We start from the raw sequence: 21,469 nt of genomic DNA, 5'->3' as shown, positions 1-21,469 counted from the left end.
AAACGCACCAATTATAAAAGTTTGAGTGCGTCATAAAGATATCCAAACATGATCGAAAAGCAATATACGAATTTCACATACAAACATGCACTGCTACTATGGAAAAACCGTGCGTAGGAATCTCACACACACAAATTATATTTAACTTAATCGATTTATATATTATGCATATTTACACACACGAAATAGAGTATCACTAATAAGTATTACTTTACGACGATACTTCAACAAAATCGCGGTTTCTGGGCAAAATGATGAAGTGGTTAATGCATGTCATTCCTAATTAATATCGAACTGCACAGTGATTCGCAAGTCGGCTGACGCTTCCCAGCGTGCTGCGTTAAGTCTCGAACCTAATGCTTTTTCACTAAAAATCATGATCTCAAATGTCTCAGGTATTACATTTTTTATTCACGCGTCATCTGCAGGCACGTTACCACTGCCTACTACTGTCAAGTACCTTGCAGCGACAAGCCTGGGATCTACTGAACCCGAACGTTCTTACGGCCTTGAGAAAGAACCGAGAACAATGCATTTCTGTCCATACGAGTAAAGAAAATTGAGAAAACTCTCCGATGCACAGAAAATGTCTCAGTGAGTCCAGTTCATTCAAATGAAACTAATGTTCAAAACAACGTATATTAAAATTATTATAGTATATATATCCTTACTTAGAGCAGGTGATGGGGACCCAAAATAGAATATCACTAATACAAAAATACTTTACAGCGATACTTCAAGAAATACGGGATTTCTGTGCAAAATGATGAGCTAAATTAATGCGTGCCGTTCTTGATTAATATCGAGCTGCACACTGATTCGCAGGCCCTCGTCGACCTACGACAGGTTACAAAGTATATGTTGTTGATAATTATCAACGACCTACAATAATAATAATAATTAACAGGGTTCCCACTTATTTGGAGTGCACGAATTCCTTGACTTTTCCAGGTTTCCCAGGTCACAATTTAGGAATTTCCAGGTCTATTTATAATGTACAAAAGCAACTATATTTTCCCTGACAAGGAGGGTTCCTCATTTAGTATGCGTGTATGTTATATATAGTGTATATGTAGGTAGGGATTTCGAAAAACAAACTAATTTATTTTATAAAATATTCCCTACCAATAGCCGGGCAAAGGAAAAAGAGAAATGGGTTTTGAGAAGTCAATACTTTAAATTCCATGACTTTTCCAAGTTTTCCAAGTCAGAGAGAACCCTGTATAAAGAAGATACGGGAGATGATAAAATGATAGAAAGCCAATTATGGCTTATGTGTGAGACAGCTGGAAGATCAACACACCTGATGATAAAGAGCACTCAACACTAGTCCCAACCACTTATCACAACGGCAGATAGCATACCATTTGCATAAAAATCTGCGTCAAGTTCTCGTAGCTACTGTGAGGCAGCGGTTTTCACATAATCACATGCCAGATAATAGGGGCCAGTCATTTTTTGCTTTACAACAGGATAAAGGTGGAAGTCAACAAGGCTAAGTCAGGGCTTTAAAAAGGGTCTTCTAGTCGTTCCAAGCGTAACGTGTGGTTGAAGTACTGGGTCTTCCGCTGTGTCCAGGGTTGTTATTAACAATATTGGTCCATATTTACCACTTTCCTACATGATGCTTCGAAATTTAGCCTTCCCCACAGGTCTCTACAATCTGTATGAATGTCAGCATGTGTAGTGTTTTTGGCCCATAGGAACCGCACCAGTGACCTCACTTCTACTCTAGACCAATTTTCAAGACGTGTCATCATTTTTAATGCTTCTCGGGTATACATGACCAGAATCCGAAGGCTTCAAAAACCTGCATTAAGACATGTTATTAATCTACAAATAAAATTTAAGTTACAATGAATAATAACATGGAAGCTTTAATGTTTCGATCATTCCTCGTATATCGTCATATCACATGCTCATACTAGAACTGATCAGACTTTCCATCTATACAGTGCGCACTCGCTATTTACTGTTTTTCTTTTCGCAATTTTTAGGAATTTGAATTGGCAAACCTATTCGCAAGTCGTAAATACATGTAATAACAAAACCATGTTGCTAAAAAACCACGTTTTGCAAAGTACTCCTGTAACTAACTAACTAACCCTATGACCTATGGAACCCGGAGGTTCAATGCCGCGTTCACAAAAGCTCTCCACTGACTTCTATCCTTAGTAAACTGGATCCAGTTTCTACTTTCTATTCCTATCTCTGCGAGATCCATCTTAATATTGTCCTCCTATTTGCGCCTAGGTCTTCCTAATGGTCGTTTTCCGATTGGTCTTCCAGTTAAGACTTTGAAAGCGTACCTACTTTCTTACATCCTGGCTAAATGGTCTGCCCACCTAAGCCTCTTAGACTTGATGACCGTAACAATGTTTGGTAAACCGTATAAATTATGTAGTTCCTCGTTATGAAGTTTCCGCCATTCCCTATTACCGTTTCTCTTGAATCCGAATATTCGTCTGAGCATTTTATTGTCTCAGAGTAATGTTCTTCTCTCAGAGTAAGCGACCATGTTTCGCATCCATATAGAACAACAAGCATGATTGTCGTTTTATATATTTTAAGCTTCAAATTCCTCGGCAGAATTTGCGACCACAAGAGATTTTGAACTGAATAATAACATGAATTCCCTGCTTTTAGTTGACGTGAATATGTTTTTCGTCTATTCATATTGATCCTAGATACAAATTAAACATAACTTTCTTACAAGGCTGTCTATAATCTTTATTATAAATTAATGAGAAATGTTACAGTTTCGGAAGTATATCACTTCCTTCTTCAGACTACTATTCCAACTGAAATCATAGATAACGTAACATAATTTGTTATCTCTACCAATCAAGAATCTATATATATATATGATCCTAGATATATGAAAGTATCCACTTTATCAAAAGCATTATTCGATATTTTAACGCATTCATAATTTGCCGTGTTACGACCCCGAAGAACTTCATTGTATTTAGTATAACTGCACATATCACATGAATATACACAAATTTCCACATTAAAAGACCAGAGAAAGAAATGTGACTACTTACCTCTGAATTGAGCCACTGGTTGTCCGTTTCCTCTTTGAGGATCCGCGAAGGACTCGGTGGCGGTGTGTTGCTCGTTAGCTCCGGACTAATGACGCGTACAGGAGTATTAAGGCCACTAGGGATTTCTGGACTAGCTACACGCACAGGAGTCTGGAGACCACAGCTACTCGATACGCCTTGATTAGCTGCTTCATTAGCAAGCAAGTCTGCAAAACAAGGCACATCATTTATATATTAAATATCTCTAAAAGTATCAAGAACATTTTAAAAAGTATTACCGTCATTTTTTTTTTTTTTTTTTTTTTTGTTTGTTTTATACTGTTTCTACAAGCATTCTAACCTAGTTTTGGCCTGTTGTTTGTTAGCATGAGAGTAACGAGATTTTATAGCGTTAAGAAGTCGTTATAGCGTACACCAACGGTCCCCGATTTTTTTTTTTTTTTCTGGTAATAATATGCCCCATTGTGAATTATTTGCTTGCTTTCACTACTTATTTTGTTAAAAGGATTTTCGACCGAAAGAAGTAAAGAAGAAAAAATTTAATACACAAAAGTTTAAAAACACGGTAAAATGCAAAAACAGAAATAAATTTAAAACAGAAGAAATTTAAATAAAATCAGAATCTTATTTTAAAAATATAAAAAAATCTTATGTTCCTAATAAGGTATATTTTCAAAACAGCTGAAGTATAGGGTGGCCCAAAAGTAGATATACAGTCTAGCGTACTGATCGACTTATGGCATTTTATATAAATTTACTTATTATTATTATTTATACAGGTCTAACTTAGGCTACTTTATTATTTGTTTTTGATCTCTTTTCACTTATTCCCTAAAGTCGGAATAGACCGAAGCAAATAACCTTATTATCTTAAACTGTCATACTTAATCAATGCAGGGTTTTATACCTACTTTTGGAGCACCCTGTATTATTATATTGGTCATTAGGATAAAAGGGATGGTGACACCCCTTTAGTTTATGATTTTGCACTTGAATTGGGATTTTTTTTTTCGAAATCGTTTTTATATCGTTTTGTGATACTATAAAATTTTATAATTATCGTTAGAATTCATATTAATTGAACGGTAGAAATAATTTCTAAGTAGAAAAACCCTAATTCCCGATCTACAAATAAAAAGGTTTGGAAACCGTTCTTAACTTAACAGCATTTTGTGGATACTATCTTGCTCACATTTTTTATTTTTGATATTCTTCACTGTCTTTTAAGTTATTCGCTAGAAGCAAAAAAGAAAAGAAAAAGTGAGCCTAGAAGAGAGCCTTAACGTGGAATCCGAATAATTACATTATCGAGGATCGAACCCGGGGTCCCCCACGCCTAAACTGCATACGCTAACTATGCGGCCATCCACAATGGAGCTCTTTAGAAATTAGTTATCAATATCTGGTCGAGGCGAAGGCTGAAAAGTCAAAGGAAAATGCAAGTCCCGCCCCAGCAGATCCGGTCTTCAATTCCCGGTAGGCAGATTCCATCGTCTTTTGCGAAAGGATAACTATACTGAAAGAATTGACGCTGGCGCTCCCATGTATTTGGATACAATCATGGAATACCTGGCAGCTGAGGTTCTTAAGTTGGCAGGCAACGCTGCTTGTGACAAGACGACTACGATTATTCCACGTCATTTGCAATTAGCTATCAGTAATGACGAGAAATTGAACAAGTTGCCTGGAGTGACAATCGCTCAGGGTGGTCGTTTACCCACAAATCGTAATTCTGCTCAAGAAAACTGTAAAGAAGGCATAAATGTAAGACCTATTTCTCATACAAATTATACATTTTTTTTATATGAGAGTCACGATGAAGCTCTTGAGGAATGACAGTCTTTCGTGTTTGGCTACTATAAAACTATAGTAACTTATACTTTGCGTTATCCCTAAGTGGATTCTCGAGCATTTTTTTGAAAGAAAATCTCTGCATGAATTAACCAATCATATACACAATTTAGTAGTTTTGTGTAAGTTAGAAAAAAAACTGCACTGAAAAACCCATCCATTTGAAAGTATCAAACTAAGTTTGTCGCAGGAAATCCAACTTTGAACAATAACTGTAAAAGGATCGTGTAAACTCGAAGAATGATACTCACCAACGAAGTTTGCATTGGAATCTGGCAACGCCACATCCAGCAGCCCTTGACTAGCCTCCGTGCCTTCAGTAAGTGCTAGCTCTGCACTTGGCAACGAAATATCCAACAGCGACGAGATATTCGGTGGAGAAGATGGCACTGCCGACAAAGGAGCATCGCTTACAGGTGGCACTTTCGCTTCCTCATTTTTGACTTCCGAAAGGCAACTTTGGTTATTTGGTTCTTGCAAAGTATTGTCAGGTTCCGCTGGAACAGTCTGCGTGATCACAGGCGCTGTGGTCACAAGCGTTTTCACTGTTTGCTGTTGTAAAGGCACGGATGTTTGTGATGGTTGTTGAATGACGCCCGGCGCCGGAGCGATCGTTAGAACAGATGATGACGTGCATAACGGCGCTGTCATTGGTATAAAACCTCCGGACAATTGACTAGTCTGTGGGATCACTTTCAGTGTGACCATTGCGTGGCCATTCGGAGATTTCGGCAGTAGAGGGAGCACTCGTTGAACAACCACATTCTTCCGACCATGCCTTCCTCTTCGGTTGCAATACCTTGGCCGAAATTTCTGAAAAACAAAAATGTACATGTTAATCTTAACACTGAAGTGAAAAAATCGAAGATCTTAATTATTTTATGAGCTCGCCCAAGTGTTCTCTCTTGACAGATTTATTGTGAATTATCACCTGTAATATATTTGGAGGAAAATTCAATCACCGGCAGCAACAACTGCTTATTTTAACATTATTTTATTCCTTATTCTCAAAAGTCTATCTTCTTGTCAAGCTCGATAAAACCAATAAATCTCAAAGAAACAAAATGCGTCCTATGTAGAGAACACAAAGAAGTAATAAAATCTTAACGATAATTATTGGGTAATTACTTAAAGAACGCAAGAAACATTTATATTTACAACTCTTCATCTCCACGTTCCATTAATCATCCTCTGAAATATTTCAAGGCCTAATTAAACCCCATCTTCAGCACCAGTAGACTGCGAATTTCACGTATTTTTATTTTGCCTTACATTATAATGCTTGAGAATCATTAGAAATGCATATTTCCCCTCAAACTTACGAAAAAAGGCATCTCCATCCAATGCATTGTTGACTCCCTACGTTCTTGACCGGTGAGTACCAGGGTCGATATGGGTATGAAGAGAACACGTACGCTCTGTAGGTCACGAACACGTTGGTCTCCATGTCGCAAAGTGACGTGTGTTCGAACAGGAGTTGAAAAACCGATCGACGGTCCCGACAGTGTTGAAGTCACTTCTCGGGTCACCGTGCGCCACTAGAGAGGCTTTTGGTAGAGATCTTTGGATCTATCCTCATCTCTTGACTTCGTTGCGTAATTCTATATCGCACACTACCCATGAAACCACAAAGATCCAACAGGTTCCTCACAAGAAGTGACAAGAACTGGCATAAAAGCACGGATAGAGTAAAAAGCATGGGGGTGCGTATTTCCGGTGGTCAACGGGCCCCTCGTGCATTGTGGGTATGGGGTACAAAGGGTACAAAGAGCAGATACACTAATTTCCGAATATGCAAAATCCCGGTATCAAATTTGAGGTTGTTTCAGTGCAAGAACTGAGTTTGACTTGGTTCCAGTGGAACTCATTTTGGGCTTAGTTGTGATATCTAGCATGCCAGTAGCTACGAGCGTGTTATGGGGGAGACACAGTTCAGTTTCTTCTCTGACACACACACACACACACAAACCAAGCTCATCTAACGCATGGGTCGAAATAGCCGAGAACGCTCAGCAGTGTCTGGCTGTTTTGAGCCCTGGCACTGGAACAACTTCAAATGCGACATCGGGGGTTGCATATTAGGAAAACTAGTGTCTCTTACTGTTGTCCCCACACTCACAATACCCGAGGGGCCCGTTGGTCACCGGAGATACGTGCCTCCACAAGTAAACAATCCGTGCTTTTGTGTCGGTTCTCGTCACTTCTTGTGAGGAACCTGCTGGATCTCTGTAGTTTCATGGGTAATGTGCGGCATAGAATTACGCAGTAGAATTGGGAGATGAGGATAGACCCAAAGATCTCCATCGTTAGCCTCTCCAGTAGCGCACGGGGACCCGAGAAGTGACTACAATAATGTCAGGACCGTCAATCGAGTTTTCGACTTTGTTCGAACACACCTCACTTTGCGACATCAAGATCAACGTATTCGTGACCTACGGAGCCTATCAGTTCTCTACATACCCATGTCGACTTTGGTACTCACCAGTCAAGTAGGTAGAGTCACTAGAGATGCACTTTATCAACTACAGAGTAAATTAACTCTATAGAAAAGACTTACAGGTTCGACACTCTCAGCTAGCTTATGATCACAAATTAATGTTTTCAGATGCATCGAAATAAATAACAATCTTCCACACACCACAAACAACTTATTATGTACCAAACCCGCTGTTTAAACTAGTTTGTAGCTTCAACTAACTGGGAACATCGAATCTCTATATCTCTATACAATTAATTTTCTCTCAAGTTAGGATTATTATTTTTTTTTTTTTTTAATTTGACAGAAGGTATACGTTTCCAATAATACTGGAATGGCTTCAAAAGGAAGAAAATAATAAAAATATGTAAAATTTGCAATCTGCTGCTGCCAGAAGATGAAATCCGATTAGCAGGGTTCCCAAACGTCCTCTTTTACCACACGTCATCTTCATCTTTTAAAAGAGTACAGTAAGCGTCTGAACTTTCTCCCACAATGAAATTGTTCATGTTTTCTAACAATTCCAGAAAAATTAAAAGTTGAAATAAATGGTTCCATCTCGATTCTTGCACGTATTTGTATCTATCGACCACAAAGAAAATGACTAATAGTCGGACGCAGCTCAGAAAGTGCTGGTTTGGTTATACTGAGCAGAAAAAAAAGAGCTATAATTTGCTCAGCAATAACATCAGGAATGCATGTAACAAACTGATATTTGGATGTTTAAACTTTGTAAAGCAGAAAGAAATTGTCATCTGAAAACTAAAAGAATAAAGTTTGTTTCACTCATTCTAATTTTCGTATTTATAATTCTTTTCCTATGAAATTTACCACTAATATACATTTCCCGATTATATACATAGTATCAGTAGTAAAAGTACCCTGCAAAATCATTATCAAATTATATTCTTACAAGAAGGCAGTTATACATACGCGACAATCATTTTGGACATGAGTGTACCTCTTACTTCGATTCTATTTAGGATTCAATTCCACGATATTTCAGTCTACTCTGCGACTGTGATCACGTGCAATATGCGATGTAAGAAGAAACTATCATTTCTGTTCCATTAAATTTATAAACTTTTCCTTGACCTGAAAATTAAAAACCCAATTGAAAGTAAGCGTCCGAGCACACCTTCTCCCATTGCACGTTTCCTAACAATTCCAGAAAAATTGGAAGTTGAAATAAATAGTTCTTTCTCGACTCGTGCAAGTATTTATATCTATCGACCACAAAGGAAGTAACAATCGAACGGAGCTCGGAAGGCACTCGCATTGTGGAAACCACTCTTGTCGTCAATCAATTCAACACTTGTAGGTACAAGAAACTAATCACTTTCTTGAACTTTAAACAGTGTTAGCAATGATGATGATAATTTTTTTATAGCAATGGAAAATGCATAGTGGACACCATAGGTGACCAAACTCGCGAGCCCGACGCTCGTGAGCTCGGCACTCACGCTCAACCGGGCTCGGGCTCAATAATTGAGCGCGAGCCCGAGTGAGCCCGAGCCCACTTGAGATTAGTGAGCGCGAGTCCCAGTGAGCGCGAACCCAATCGAGAGAAGTGAGTGCGAGCCCGAGTGAGCGCGAGCTCAGTTAACAGAAGTGATCGCGAGCCCGAGTGATCGCGAGCCCAGTTCAGAGAAATGATCGCGAACCCGAGTGAGCGCGAGCCCAGTTGGGAGAAGTGATCGCGAGCGCGAGTGAGTGCGAGCCCAGTTGGGAGAAGTGATCGCGAGCCCGAGTGAGTGCGAGCTCAGTCGAGAGAGATGAGCGCGAGCCCGCGTGAGTGCGAGCCCAGTTGGGAGAAGTGATCGCGAGCGCTAGTGATCGCGAGTCCAGTTGAGACTGGTGAGCGCGAGCGCGTGAGTGCGAGCTCAGTTGAGTGCGAGCCCACGCTCACGTGGACTAATTTGCTTTAGACTCAAAAAAATAGGAAATTCATTCCATGTGCAGAATTGTAAAGGAAGAATTAAACAACTTTACAAAATGAAAAATCACATTCTTGAGGTCTGAGCTGTCATTTTATTGTCCAGAGGACTTCAAACACCTTTCGATAGAGAACCGACTTTTTCATGGCTATTATGAGAGGATGGTATTTGAGGCAGGTATTTGTTTTTGTTGTTTTAGTAACAACTTACATGACTCAAGCTTTTTTTTTTGTGTGTGTGTGTGTGTGCGAGATCATAGAATAAGGAAACTACTTGACCTTGCGAAGTAGGGAATTTATTTACTAACAACTAATGAAGCTATGCGTTCATAGAAAAGTCGAGCGAAATAATTACGTATTATTTAATTATAGCTTCTTTAAATCCCAACAAACAAGAGCAGCTCTTAAGAATGTTGATAACTTGCATCATAATGGTTATTCAGCCCATTAATTTATATGAGGAAACAAAGAATTTTAGCCAGTTAATTTTACTGACTACTTCTTCTTGAGATCTTTAAATGTATTCTATGCGAAATTTAACCACTGTATTATGTAATTTTAATATATATAAATAAAAACTAAAACAATATCATTACATTGAATATTTTTAAAGCAAGGAACCCTTAAATAGGCCAGAAGAAGAAATTAGTAAAATTGAATGAGTAAAATCTCGTCTATTTAAAAGAAAAATACTTCCTCATATAAGTCAATGGGCTATTAAAAAAAAAAAAAAAGAAAGATAGCAATTCAACATCCAAAAAAAAAAAAAAACACACACACACACCTCCTTTCATTAAAGTATTTTTTTCGAAAGCTACCCTGAAACGATGGCGTGTCGTTTGTTGCAGCCAGAGTTAAAAGTGAAGGAAAACACGGGGGATGTCATCTCCCACTTCCAAAAATATCTATGGCGTCCCTCCACTTCCTAAAAAATATAGTGGACAAAGATAGGCACAAGGGATGACATGACGTCATGCGTTCCCCAACCTTTTCAGATCAATTTTTACCCCTGGTTACAACTCGATTTTGATGTTGTTTGACTTTTATTAAAAACAGACTCCAAATTGAACTGAACCCGCTTGATATAGACCGAGCTCACAGAATGGGTAAGGGCAAAAATAGACCGATCATTGTTAAATTTGCATACTACAAAAGGAAAGAGGCCATACTGAAAAATGCATATCGTGCCAAGGGGACACCTGTGCGTATAAGTCAGGATTTTTCCTATAGTATTAGAGCCATTAGAAGAGAACTCAATGAATACCAGGTTCAAGCCAAGGCACGCGGACAAAGGGTGCGAATGCAATTCGATAAGTTGTATATTGATGGGAAATCTTATACTATCGAGGACCTACGAAACACAGATGACAAAAATCTAAGTGATATAGTTGGTGTGTGTTCAGTGAGTGTGAACAATGGAGACGCTTCAAAAAATTCAGCAGTTGCAGGTGCTTCTTGTAGTGTGTGGTCACCTGCAGAGCCTGTGGGGGTGAGTGATGAAGAGTTTCCAGCTTTGAGACAAACAATGAATGCAGCTCGAAGGAGCAGAGATCATCCACGCCCTGGAGGAAGAAGCATCCCTTGACAAACAAGGGAGAATGACCTTCAACAAGGTAAGACTTCTCAAAGTGAGTGCAGTGATGTGTTATGTAATAATGACAGCAAGTGTGTTGTAGATAACGCAAAAAATGATAATTTTCTAATGTATTATATGAATACGAGATCACTTAGGAACAAAGCATGTGAGTTTTCCAGCAACATTTCATTGAACAATTATGATATCGTAGTAATAACAGAGACCTGGTTGTCTTGTGATTATTTTGATTCAGAGTATTTCGATAACAGATACCTAGTGTATCGTAAAGATAGGGACTATAATACAAGTGGTAAAGCAAGGGGGGTGGGATGTTGCTGGCAGTACAGAACCTGGAAGTGAGTCAAGTGACTGTTACTGACCAGAATCCAGAAGGCATTCTAGTGAAAACTATGGTTAATTACAAACCGCTTTATATCTGTGTTGTGTATTTTGAACCAAACTCACATCTATCATTATACGAATATTTTTTTCATTTTATCGAAAGTAATTGTACGATAGGTAGCATTATTCTCCTTGTAGGTGATATCAGGGGTGCCCATCCCCCCCAAAGCTGATGGCGCACTCCCCCCCAAAGTGATGCCACTTTTGAACTGGTTTTCAGTTTACCGCAGGCTCTGGAAAATGTAATCGCACAAACAGAAAACTATACAAAATATTATCATTAATTCATTTATTATACATCATGTAGCAATTGAACAGTATTACTTATTAAGTGTCGTACGTGGTATAAATAAGAAATAAATAAATGCTCCCAGCAGAAAATGGGTAAATTACCTACACAAAGCGATAAACCGACCAGCCCATCCTTTCATATAGCAACTTGCGCGGTACCGTACTTCATTCATAGTTTCTAAGCAGGGGGCAGGGGGATTCATTCTCGAGATGTAAAAAAAAAAAAAAAAAAAAAAGTCGCATCGTGTTCCAATGTTATTCTGACGACAGCAAAATTACTTATTCGACATTAGAGTAAAATTCTTCCCCAATTTTTTTCTCGATGGCACAACTTGCGCCATTCATCCCTCCTGTGGGCGTCCCTTCTCTCTCAAAACGAACCAACCTTTCCTTTCATACGGCTACTTGCGCGGTACTTCATTCATCGAGTATCGAAGCAGGGGGTACGGGGGTTCACCCCGGAAAATTTTTGAAAATTAGCTTCTCAAAATCGTGTTTTAATGCTATTCCGACAGTAAAATTGCTAGTTCGAAAGCAGAGTAAAATCCCCCCCAAAATTTTTCTCAATGGCGCAGCTTGCGCCATACACCCCCCCTGTGGGCGGCCCTGGGTGATATGAATTTGCCTGAAATAACTGGAACAAACTTTGATTTTCTACAGTCAACGAGTAAATCCCAAAGTCTCTATCATTTTATGTTATATCATGACATGAAATCACTCAATAATGTTACAAATAGCTTAGGGAGAACATTAGATTTAGTAATAAGTAATCTTTCCAATGTAACACTAATAAGAGAACCACACCCATTAATTAAAGAAGATAATTACCACCCATCTATTTGTATAAGCTTTCCGCATGTTAAATCATCTAGAATAAAAAACAAAAACATATTTAGTTTCAATTTTAAGAAAGGAAATTATGATAATCTCTATAATGAGTTAGCGAGAATAGATTGGCATATCTAAACGAATATACGGATCCAAATAAAGCAGTAGAAGAATTCTATAAAGTAATTTATGACATATTTGAGAAGTGCATTCCCATGGAAAGGCCAACGCAAAAAAGGTACCCTTGCTGGTTTAGTAACAGTATAATACAAAAAATAAAACTTAAATGGCAGCATCGCATAAAATGGCTTAAGAGTAGGGGAATGATTAATCACCAATATCATTATAACGAGTACTGCAGACTACGTAGAGAAGTGAAGCGTGAAATAGCAATAGCACATAATGATTTTATCTTTAATGCTGAAAATAATATAACCGAAGACCCACAACACTTCTGGACCTACTTAAAAGTAAATCCCGACATTATTCTTCTGATTGGTGATGGACAAAAGCTCACCGATAGCAAACATAAGCTTCCTTGAAGGACTTGTAATAAAATTCACCGAATATTGAAATTCAGGTGTTAGTTACTTCCTAAGCAGAAAATGGAGCTACTATCTTATATGACTTATCTATCAGGTATAAAAAAAAATAATAAGGACGTTGCGGAGTTGCGTTGTATTAAACGTGGGCAGACCTTGAGGAACTTGTAATAAAATGCCCTGGATATTAAAATCTAGCTTTTGACTACAATTACAAATAGGCCAAATAACTCGGTAGAAAGTAGAGCTACTAATGTCGTATAGCAGTTATCAGATATCTGAATAAAATAGGGATGTTGCAAGTTTAATGTGTGAAGCATGGGCGACAGTAAGCCTAATTTTGGCTCTGGAAATTTTCGAACCAAATTTTTCTTATAAGCCTGACAATTCATCAACTGCATTAAAATAATTTCATGATAAGGCATGAGTACTTACATAATAGAATTTTCTTGCTAACAGGACTGGTGTTTTTTTTTTTACGAAATCATCATACTCAGATAGGCTTTGCTTCTTAATGCTGCCGTCGTGCTTGCAAACAAACACTCAAACAAGTTTTTTTTTCGTATTTACTAACACTAAGCTTATTTTTTTTCATAAGTTGTTTTGATCTTAGTAAATAAGAAAGAGATTCATTTAATGAGTATTGGTCTGCAAGTGTGATGACAGCCTTAAGACTTAAAGTCTGCAACACTCTTAATATTTTATTCTGATGTCTGATAACTCCTATTTCTGTGCTTAAATAGGAAGCAGAGCAAACACACCTGAAAGATGTGTAATTGGCTAAAACTGGGAAACGTAAACAAATCTTTGTCTCTGATTGGTCGAATACCTGTCCACGCTATTTAAAGGAAACTTCCAAACATATTTTTTCTTCCTTTATATAAATTTGTTTTCTTAACAGATTTCCAATAACTATTTACCAATGTTTACTCAGAGTTGAAATATAATATTCTTTCAATGGCCTCTTTTCACCTGACGTAGTCAACATGGAGGAAGGTCCAAGAGCTTAGACTCACAGAACAATACAAGAACGATGAAAATTTTCGTAACATTCTGATATTGGCAAATCCTAATATTTGTAAATAATGATATACAAACCCGTTATAGACCCATTTTGCCTGTGCTTTTAACATTTGCTGAAGCTGACATTATGTTGTTCTACTGATGAAATTACTGTGTAAAAATTTCTGTGACGAAATTACCTACATGCTAATATTTTGGTGACGAAATTTCCGGTGACAAAATTACCGTCGCCCAGGTCCAAGAGCTTAGACTCACAGAATAATACAAGAACGATGAAAATTTTCGTAACATTCTGATATTGCCAAATCCTAATATTTGTAAATAATGATATACAAACCCGTCATAGACCCATTTTGCCTGTGCTTTTAACATTTGCTGAAGCTGACATTATGTTCTTCTACTGACGAAATTACTGTGTAAAAATTTCTGTGACGAAATTACCTACATACTAATATTTTGGTGACGAAATTACCGGTGACGAAATTTCCGGTGACAAAATTACCGTCGCCCTAGTCATATAGCCTATTTTCTATTGAGGAACTAGGCCTACTAGTGGTCAAAGCCCAGATTTTTAATATCTGGAGCATTTTATTTCAAGTTCCTCAAAGTCCGCCCACGTTTAATACATTAAACCCTGCAACATCTTTATTATTTTATTTTTATATCTGACAACTGATATATAGAATTAATAGCTCTATTTTCTACTGAATTAGGCCTAGTGCTAGTCAAAGTCTAGATTTTAATACCTCTTTATACCCATCATATACCCGCGAGCCCAATTGAGGCAAGTGAGCGTGAACCCGGGTGAGCGCAAGCCTATTGGAGAGAAGTGAGCGCGAGCCCGAGTGAGTGCGAGCCCAGTTGGGAGAAGTGATCGCGAGCGCGAGTGAGTGCGAGCCCAGTTGGGAGAAGTGATCGCAAGTCCAGTTGAGACAAGTGAGCGCGAGCCCGGGTGAGTGCAAGCCCAGTGGACAGAAGTGAGCGCGAGCCCAGTTGGGAGAAGTGATCGCGAGCGCGAGTGAGTGCGAGCCCAGTTAGGAGAAGTGATCGCGAGCGCGAGTGAGTGCGAGCCCAGTCGAGAGAGATGAGCGCGAGCCCGAGTGAGTGCGAGCTCAGTCGAGAGAGATGAGCGCGAGCCCGAGTGAGTGCGAGCCCAGATAAGATTAGTGAGTACGAGCGCGAGCCCAGTTGGGAGAAGTGATCGCGAGCGCGAGTGAGTGCGAGCCCAGTTGGGAGAAGTGATCGCGAGCGTGAGTGAGTGCGAGCCCAGTCCAGAGAGATGAGCGCGAGCTCAGTCCAGAGAGATGAGCGCGAGCTCAGTTGAGACAGGTGAGCGCGAGCGCGAGAGAGTGCGAGCCCAGTCCAGAGAGATGAGCACGAGCCCGAGTGAGTGCGAGCTCAGTTGAGAGAAGTGATCGCGAGCGCGAGTGAGCGCGAGCCCAGCTGAAACAGGTGAGCGCGAGCCCGAGCGAGCTCAGTGGAAAATGGCCACCTTTGGTGGACACACAAGTGTTGCAGAACGATTATTATACAGAAGGTAATAACCGCCACTAGAACCACGGTATTTAATATATTTTTTTAGGGTAAATGATATTGAAACATTTTTGGATAAACTCTCACTGAAATGAATTTAAAGTCTAAAAAAATGATTGGATTTTGTTCCCACAAGTATTGAATTAATTAACGCGTGTGGTCTCCACAATATTTGGGACTGTTGTCGAATTTGAAGGAACAGTCTACCTCATGGAATAGAAGTGATAGTTTCTCCTTACATCGCATATTGCACTGATCACGGTCGCAGAGTAGAATGAAATATCGTGGAATGGAAAAATGAAATCTTTGAGTTTTACGTCCCACGGTTATGCCGGTTAGGCTAAAGGAGACGGTGATGATGAGTAATGAATGAAATGGTGGAATGAAGAAAGTGGGAGGAAACGGGAGAACCCCGGGAAAACCCACGCACACGGTGTTTGTCCACCACAAAGTTCACTTGGCGGGGGCTGGGATCGAACCCGGGACCCCAAGCACCAGAGGTGAACGCTCTACCACTGAGCCACCGCGGCCCCATCGTGGAATGGAATCCTAAGCAGGTTCGAAAAGGTGAATGATGGGATTTTGTTTTTTGAAAAATTCATCCTAGAATTTACAACAACTACTTCATATTTAGTGGAAATTGATGTTTTATATTTTCAGTTATTAAATGAATTTGTCAATACTTACATACAACTGTTCTTTGAAAGCTTCTTCAGCTCCTGGTTTGACTATCGTCTTCCTCTGCGAAGGGGCTAACAACGGTCTTCTGAACACTCCATCGTGTAGCGCTGGAAGCGTTGTATTCACTGGTCGAAGGGCGGGATTTGGGGGTGTAACTACTTTATTTAAAATTTTGGTCTCCTTGTCTTCAGGTTTATCTTTAGAAGAATCAGTCTCACTTTTCTGAAACAAAATAAGAGTCGTAATTAGTAATGTATCCAGTCAAGCATGACCACCAAAATTTGGAACAAAACAATCTGAAACGGGATGGACAACTAATAAATTAACGGAACATAGTGAAAGATGTCATCACACAGCAATAAAAAGGTACACCAAAGTTCTTTAGCTAAACGTTTCATTAGATAAGAGGGGAAAGAACAGACACGTAGATGTGAAGTGCCAATTAAAATGAGCTAAGCAACAGTATTGCCACGTGGAAAGAATGTAATTGAGAAAGATAAAAATAAAAGAACGCACTAGTCGGTAAGAGCACAAGAAAGGAATAAATGAAGAAATGTACATATAATATAATTATGTGAAATATCAGAGCAGTCAAAAAGTTCCGGGAATGTTGATTATAGTTTTGGCCCTTGTGATGCAATTTCAATGACTCTTGTACAGCACAGTCCTTAAGTTGTCTACTTATGAATTAGACAGGTGTGAACATGCCATAAATGAGCAAGATGGAGGAATGCGTGGTAATAATTTGGCGCAATGTCGCAGTTCAAGCAACGCACAAACATCAAGTTAATGTGCAAAGTGGGGGAACTCTTCTTCAGAGACTGATAGCCTTAAAACAGTTTACAGTGACAATGCTTTGAGGAAAAATTGGCGTCAAAAGTGCCCGTTTCATTATCGTAGAAGACGATCAAAATAAACGTGACGGCTGAACTGCTAAACATACAACACCAACAGAGGACTTTCGTCTCTGGTTCCAGCAATGATAGGAGCACTTGAACAAGTGTATGTGTTCCCAAGAAGCATACTGTACTTTGAAGGCAATTGAGTGAATGTGTACTTATGTTGTGACAATAAAAGAGCTCCAACAAAATTCCGGGAACTTTTTGACTGCCCTGGTAACATAAAAGCAATAATAAAAAAAAAAAAAATTAAAAAAAAAAGCAAGAAATGAATTTTAACTGTTAGTTTACACTGTAAGTTATAAAATCGGAAGAGAAGGAAATCTTATTCCCAAATTTTGAGCTCATTTCATCACTTTTAATCTACAGGATGGACAAAAAGGATTTCGTTTTCTTCAGATCCTTCAAACAAGAGGCGACGAACGCCTCGAAACTGTGCGCAGATTTTATATCTTTTAGATGTTTTAAAAGTACGAGAATTCTGATTTAGGTCTGCATTCCATTGTATCCACTGTTAAAGACGGAAATGTAACGTATTGTTGAAAAGCTGGTTTCATATTAGAAAACAGTTCTTGCTATCTGTAACTGCTTTTGTTTTATACGAGGGTGAGTAAAAAATTATCCGCAATTTTGACATTGTTCATACTGACGTCTGTACTTGGGTATTTTATTGTTATGCTGGTGTGATCACGCTACGAAAGTTTGATTCTAATTCCTCCATTTGTCTTCTTTTTGTTGCCAATAGATCATGGCCGCTCCATTAGAAGTTTGCACCAAAGAGGAACAACGAGCAGTGATCCGGTTTTTGCGGTCGGAAGGTGTACCAGGGGCCGTTATGCATCAAAGACTTTCGGCACAAAACGGGAACAGTGTTTTGCCGCAACAGTGTGTCTATGAATGGACTACAAAATTAAAAAATGGTCACAAAAATATAACTCACGAGGAAGAAGCCGGACGACCATCAACGGCCACAAATGATAACACTAAGTGTGCACCTGACATGGTTCTGTTATATCCTGGCCGATGAACGATGATTTCTGACAGCTTTGGACAAGGCCACGGCGAGCGAGCAGAAGACAGCAGGTCAATCAATCTTAGACTGAGAGAGCCAGTTGCATCTCCATGGTAACCACCGCACATTGCCAAACTTACACTCACCCCCTCCCGCCCTCAACGAGGAAGCAAATGAGTTTTCCCTTGCGCGAGAAGCACATGGCAACACCTCAGTCATCCTCGCGAGCTGAGCTGTCAGAAATCATCGTTCGCCGGCCAGGGTATAGACAAGACGAATGACTATTGATGAAGTGGCACGTCGTCGGAAAATTAGTCATGGTTCCTGATACACCTTCCGACCACAAAAACCGGATCACTGGTCGTTGTTCCTCTTTGCCGCAAACTTCTAATGGAGCGGCCATGATCTATCTGCAACAAAAGAAAGGCATATGGAGGAATTAGAATCAAACTTTCATAGCATGACCACAACAGCATAAAAATAAAATAAAGGACAGATCAGTATGAACAATGTAATATATATACACATTCTGGATAATTTTTGCCTTATCCTCGTACATAGCAATAGTTTGAACGTCGAAAGAATACATAGATATAAAACGAGAATTTTGGGTTGGAGACAAAGAAATCTCTTTCCTTACCTCTACAAGTTCTGTTGTACTATTCGCCTTATTAACTTTCGCCACCGTAGTTCGAGGGCGATTAATAACGGAGCTGCGGGATACTGACGATTTACTGGAGCTGGTGCACTCGTGACCACACGGGCAATTTATCTACAAAACAAAAACAAATTTTAATATTCACTACAGATACATAATATAAACTCTTCTTGTTACGTTATATAATAGATAACACATACAGTATGTATATGGATTACACACATTCAATGCACAGAAAAAATGGACCATTTTCTTAAAAAGAGAATGAAATATGCAAATAAATGGCAATGAAATGTCAGGTTTCACAAAAGAGAGAGCCAGTTTGATGTTTATCGTGCGATTATTAACAAATATCAAGTAGACAATATAACCTCTTATCTGAAACATCCATACAGATAAATCTGACAAACAATTTTAAGGTATACTTGAACTCCTCTTCACTGGAGCTGAAAAACTTTCGCTGTCAAACCGATTCCATATTATAGAGAAAAATGAAGTCTTTCAGTTTTACGTCACATGGTTATGGCGCCTAAGCTAAAGGAGGCGACGATGATTAGAAATGAATGCAATGGTGCAATGAATAATGTGAGAGGAAACGGAAGAACCCGGTGTTTGTCCACCACAAAGCCCATTTGGCGCTAGCTTGGATCGAGCCAGGGACTCCATGCACCAGAGATAAACGCTCTACTACTGAGCCGCGCCCCTTCGTTTATAGAGATTTACCATTGTTATCTCATATATGTAATTAACTATGGAGATTTACCATTGTAATTTTACATTACACAGAATATTCGTTATTGAGTCATTGGTATCTAATCACAGGAACTGTGGGACTTTAATGTGAACTAATTTGAGGAAAAACTCGCCTCAAAGACAATGGTGTTCTAGAAAAGTGCACGGGTCAATAAATTTTCCCCATAAGATGAGTAAAGATAACACAAATTAATCACGAATCATTATTCTACTTTCAATTTAAATTTAGCAATGAAACTCAAATCAGTCGTACACTTACGAAGAGGTGAGTATACGTTGAAACCCGGTAAAATAATTTATGAATGTTCTAGGATCGGGTAAGTGTATTTTTGTTTATATTTTAATAAGCCAATGACCTACCGCACCGGAATACCGCTTCTCGCGAGATCAGCAAAGTCAAGTAGTGCTAGCTCTGGTCAGGGGAAAGTTGGGTGACCGTTTATACTCACCAGGTGGCGTTCGTGAGGACAAGGGGAGCTACTTGAAAGAAAGAAGTAGCGAATCCCGGTGTAGAAAGACAGCATGAACGGTGATGTGCTTACCATGTATTACCCCAAAGGTATGAATGCCACAAGTCGGCTGGTAGACCCTGGACCCCTTAAGTGTGCTGCGCACGCGAGGAGAATATTTTAGTATGCACCGAATAATGTCTGTTGGCAATTATCAACAAATTTATTTATTAATGAAGTTTCAGACGACGGGAGTATGGGGGAGATTTTTAGACTGGAAAAATCGTAATGGGAAACAAATTTCGCAAGGAACTTCGCCAAGATTTATATAGACATTACCTACTTATCTGGTGGTGAGGAAAAAAAAATGCCTGGCAGCAGAATTCGAATTCGGGATCTGTTCATGTGAAATCCATTCATAAACGAAGAATATTCATAAATGTGTGTTTCCCAGATCTGAATCAAAATTGGTGGATAAGTAACACACGGTCTAAGAAATAAAGACCGCTATATTTTGTGGCCAAACTCGACCAGAAACAGGCTCGACTTGTTTATAGTATCTTATTTCTTGGTAACTACTACACAGATCAGACCAAATTTGGTGGGCAAGTAGCCCATCGTCTAAGAAAGTATTTTTAGTAGCCGAGCTGGGTCGTGAAATAAAGGATATTTGGTATCCGAGCTAGGCCAAGGACAAGCTCAACTTGCATGTAGTATCTTACTTCTTGGTAACTATTAGCCGAATCAGACCAAATTTGGTGGTCAAGTAACCTATCGTCTAAGAAATAAAGTTTACTATGTTTAGCAGCCGAGCTAGGCCTGGAAAAGGTTCGGCTTGTATGTAGTACTTTACTCCTTGGTAACTTCAGCCAGATCTGAACCAAAGTTGGTGGGTAAGTAGCCCATCATATAAGAAATAAAGCTTGCTATATTTGGTAGCCGAGCTCGGCTAAGACAGGCTCGACTTGTACAATCCGCGGCAAAAAACCTGCAACATGAGCACATAAGTTCATTGTGAAATGACGAAATCTTTTGCTCCAAAATAAGTGTGCACGAGAGGAGGCCGAGGTTTATCCTGACGTGATTCGTTCCACTTAGACGTTATGTTCATTCCCTGTGCTGTTAGGGGTAGTTTCACAATAAACTTACATCCTCATGTTGCAGGTTTTTTGCCGCGGATTGTACCTTATTTCTTGGTAAGTACTAGCCGGATCAGACGAAATTTGGTGGGCAAGTAGCTCATCGCCTAAGAAATAAAGCGTACTATGTTTAGTAAGCGAGCTGGGCCAAGAAACGGCTCGGCTTGTATGTAGTACTTCATTTATTGGTAACTACTGCCCAGATCTGAACCGAAGCTGGTGGGCAAGTAGCTCATGGTCTAAGAAATATAGACAGCTATGTTTAGTGGTCGAGCTCGGCTAGGGACAGGCTCGGCTCGACAAGAGAAGCTGTATTTCGCAGCTTTGCACGCCGGGAGCTTCTAAGTTCGACCACCAAATTTGGCCATCACGG

At 39.3% G+C, this 21,469-nt stretch overlaps 1 protein-coding gene and 1 pseudogene across 3 annotated transcripts in view; one reads left to right on the top strand and one right to left on the bottom strand.

Moving 5' to 3' along the window:
• The window catches only part of crm (cramped chromatin regulator), a 61,195-nt gene that overhangs the window by 10,947 nt on the left and 28,779 nt on the right, over positions 1–21,469 (bottom strand). For all 3 annotated transcript variants that reach the window (XM_081739179.1, XM_081739178.1, XM_081739180.1), the window contains exons 9-12: positions 18,738–18,869; positions 16,193–16,408; positions 5,150–5,711; positions 3,048–3,253 (exon numbers count right to left, since the gene is read on the bottom strand). In XM_081739179.1, coding sequence (XP_081595305.1) covers positions 3,048–3,253; positions 5,150–5,711; positions 16,193–16,408; positions 18,738–18,869 — 1,116 coding nt within the window. The remainder of the gene's footprint in view (positions 1–3,047; positions 3,254–5,149; positions 5,712–16,192; positions 16,409–18,737; positions 18,870–21,469) is intronic.
• On the top strand, positions 3,414–4,809 carry LOC145670632 (histone H2A-like; annotated as a pseudogene).

Source organism: Thermobia domestica, chromosome 14, assembly GCF_964235325.1.
Source record: "Thermobia domestica chromosome 14, izTheDome1.hap1.1, whole genome shotgun sequence".
Taxonomy (NCBI): domain Eukaryota; kingdom Metazoa; phylum Arthropoda; class Insecta; order Zygentoma; family Lepismatidae; genus Thermobia; species Thermobia domestica.
This window is presented reverse-complemented; position numbering and strand designations above follow the sequence as displayed.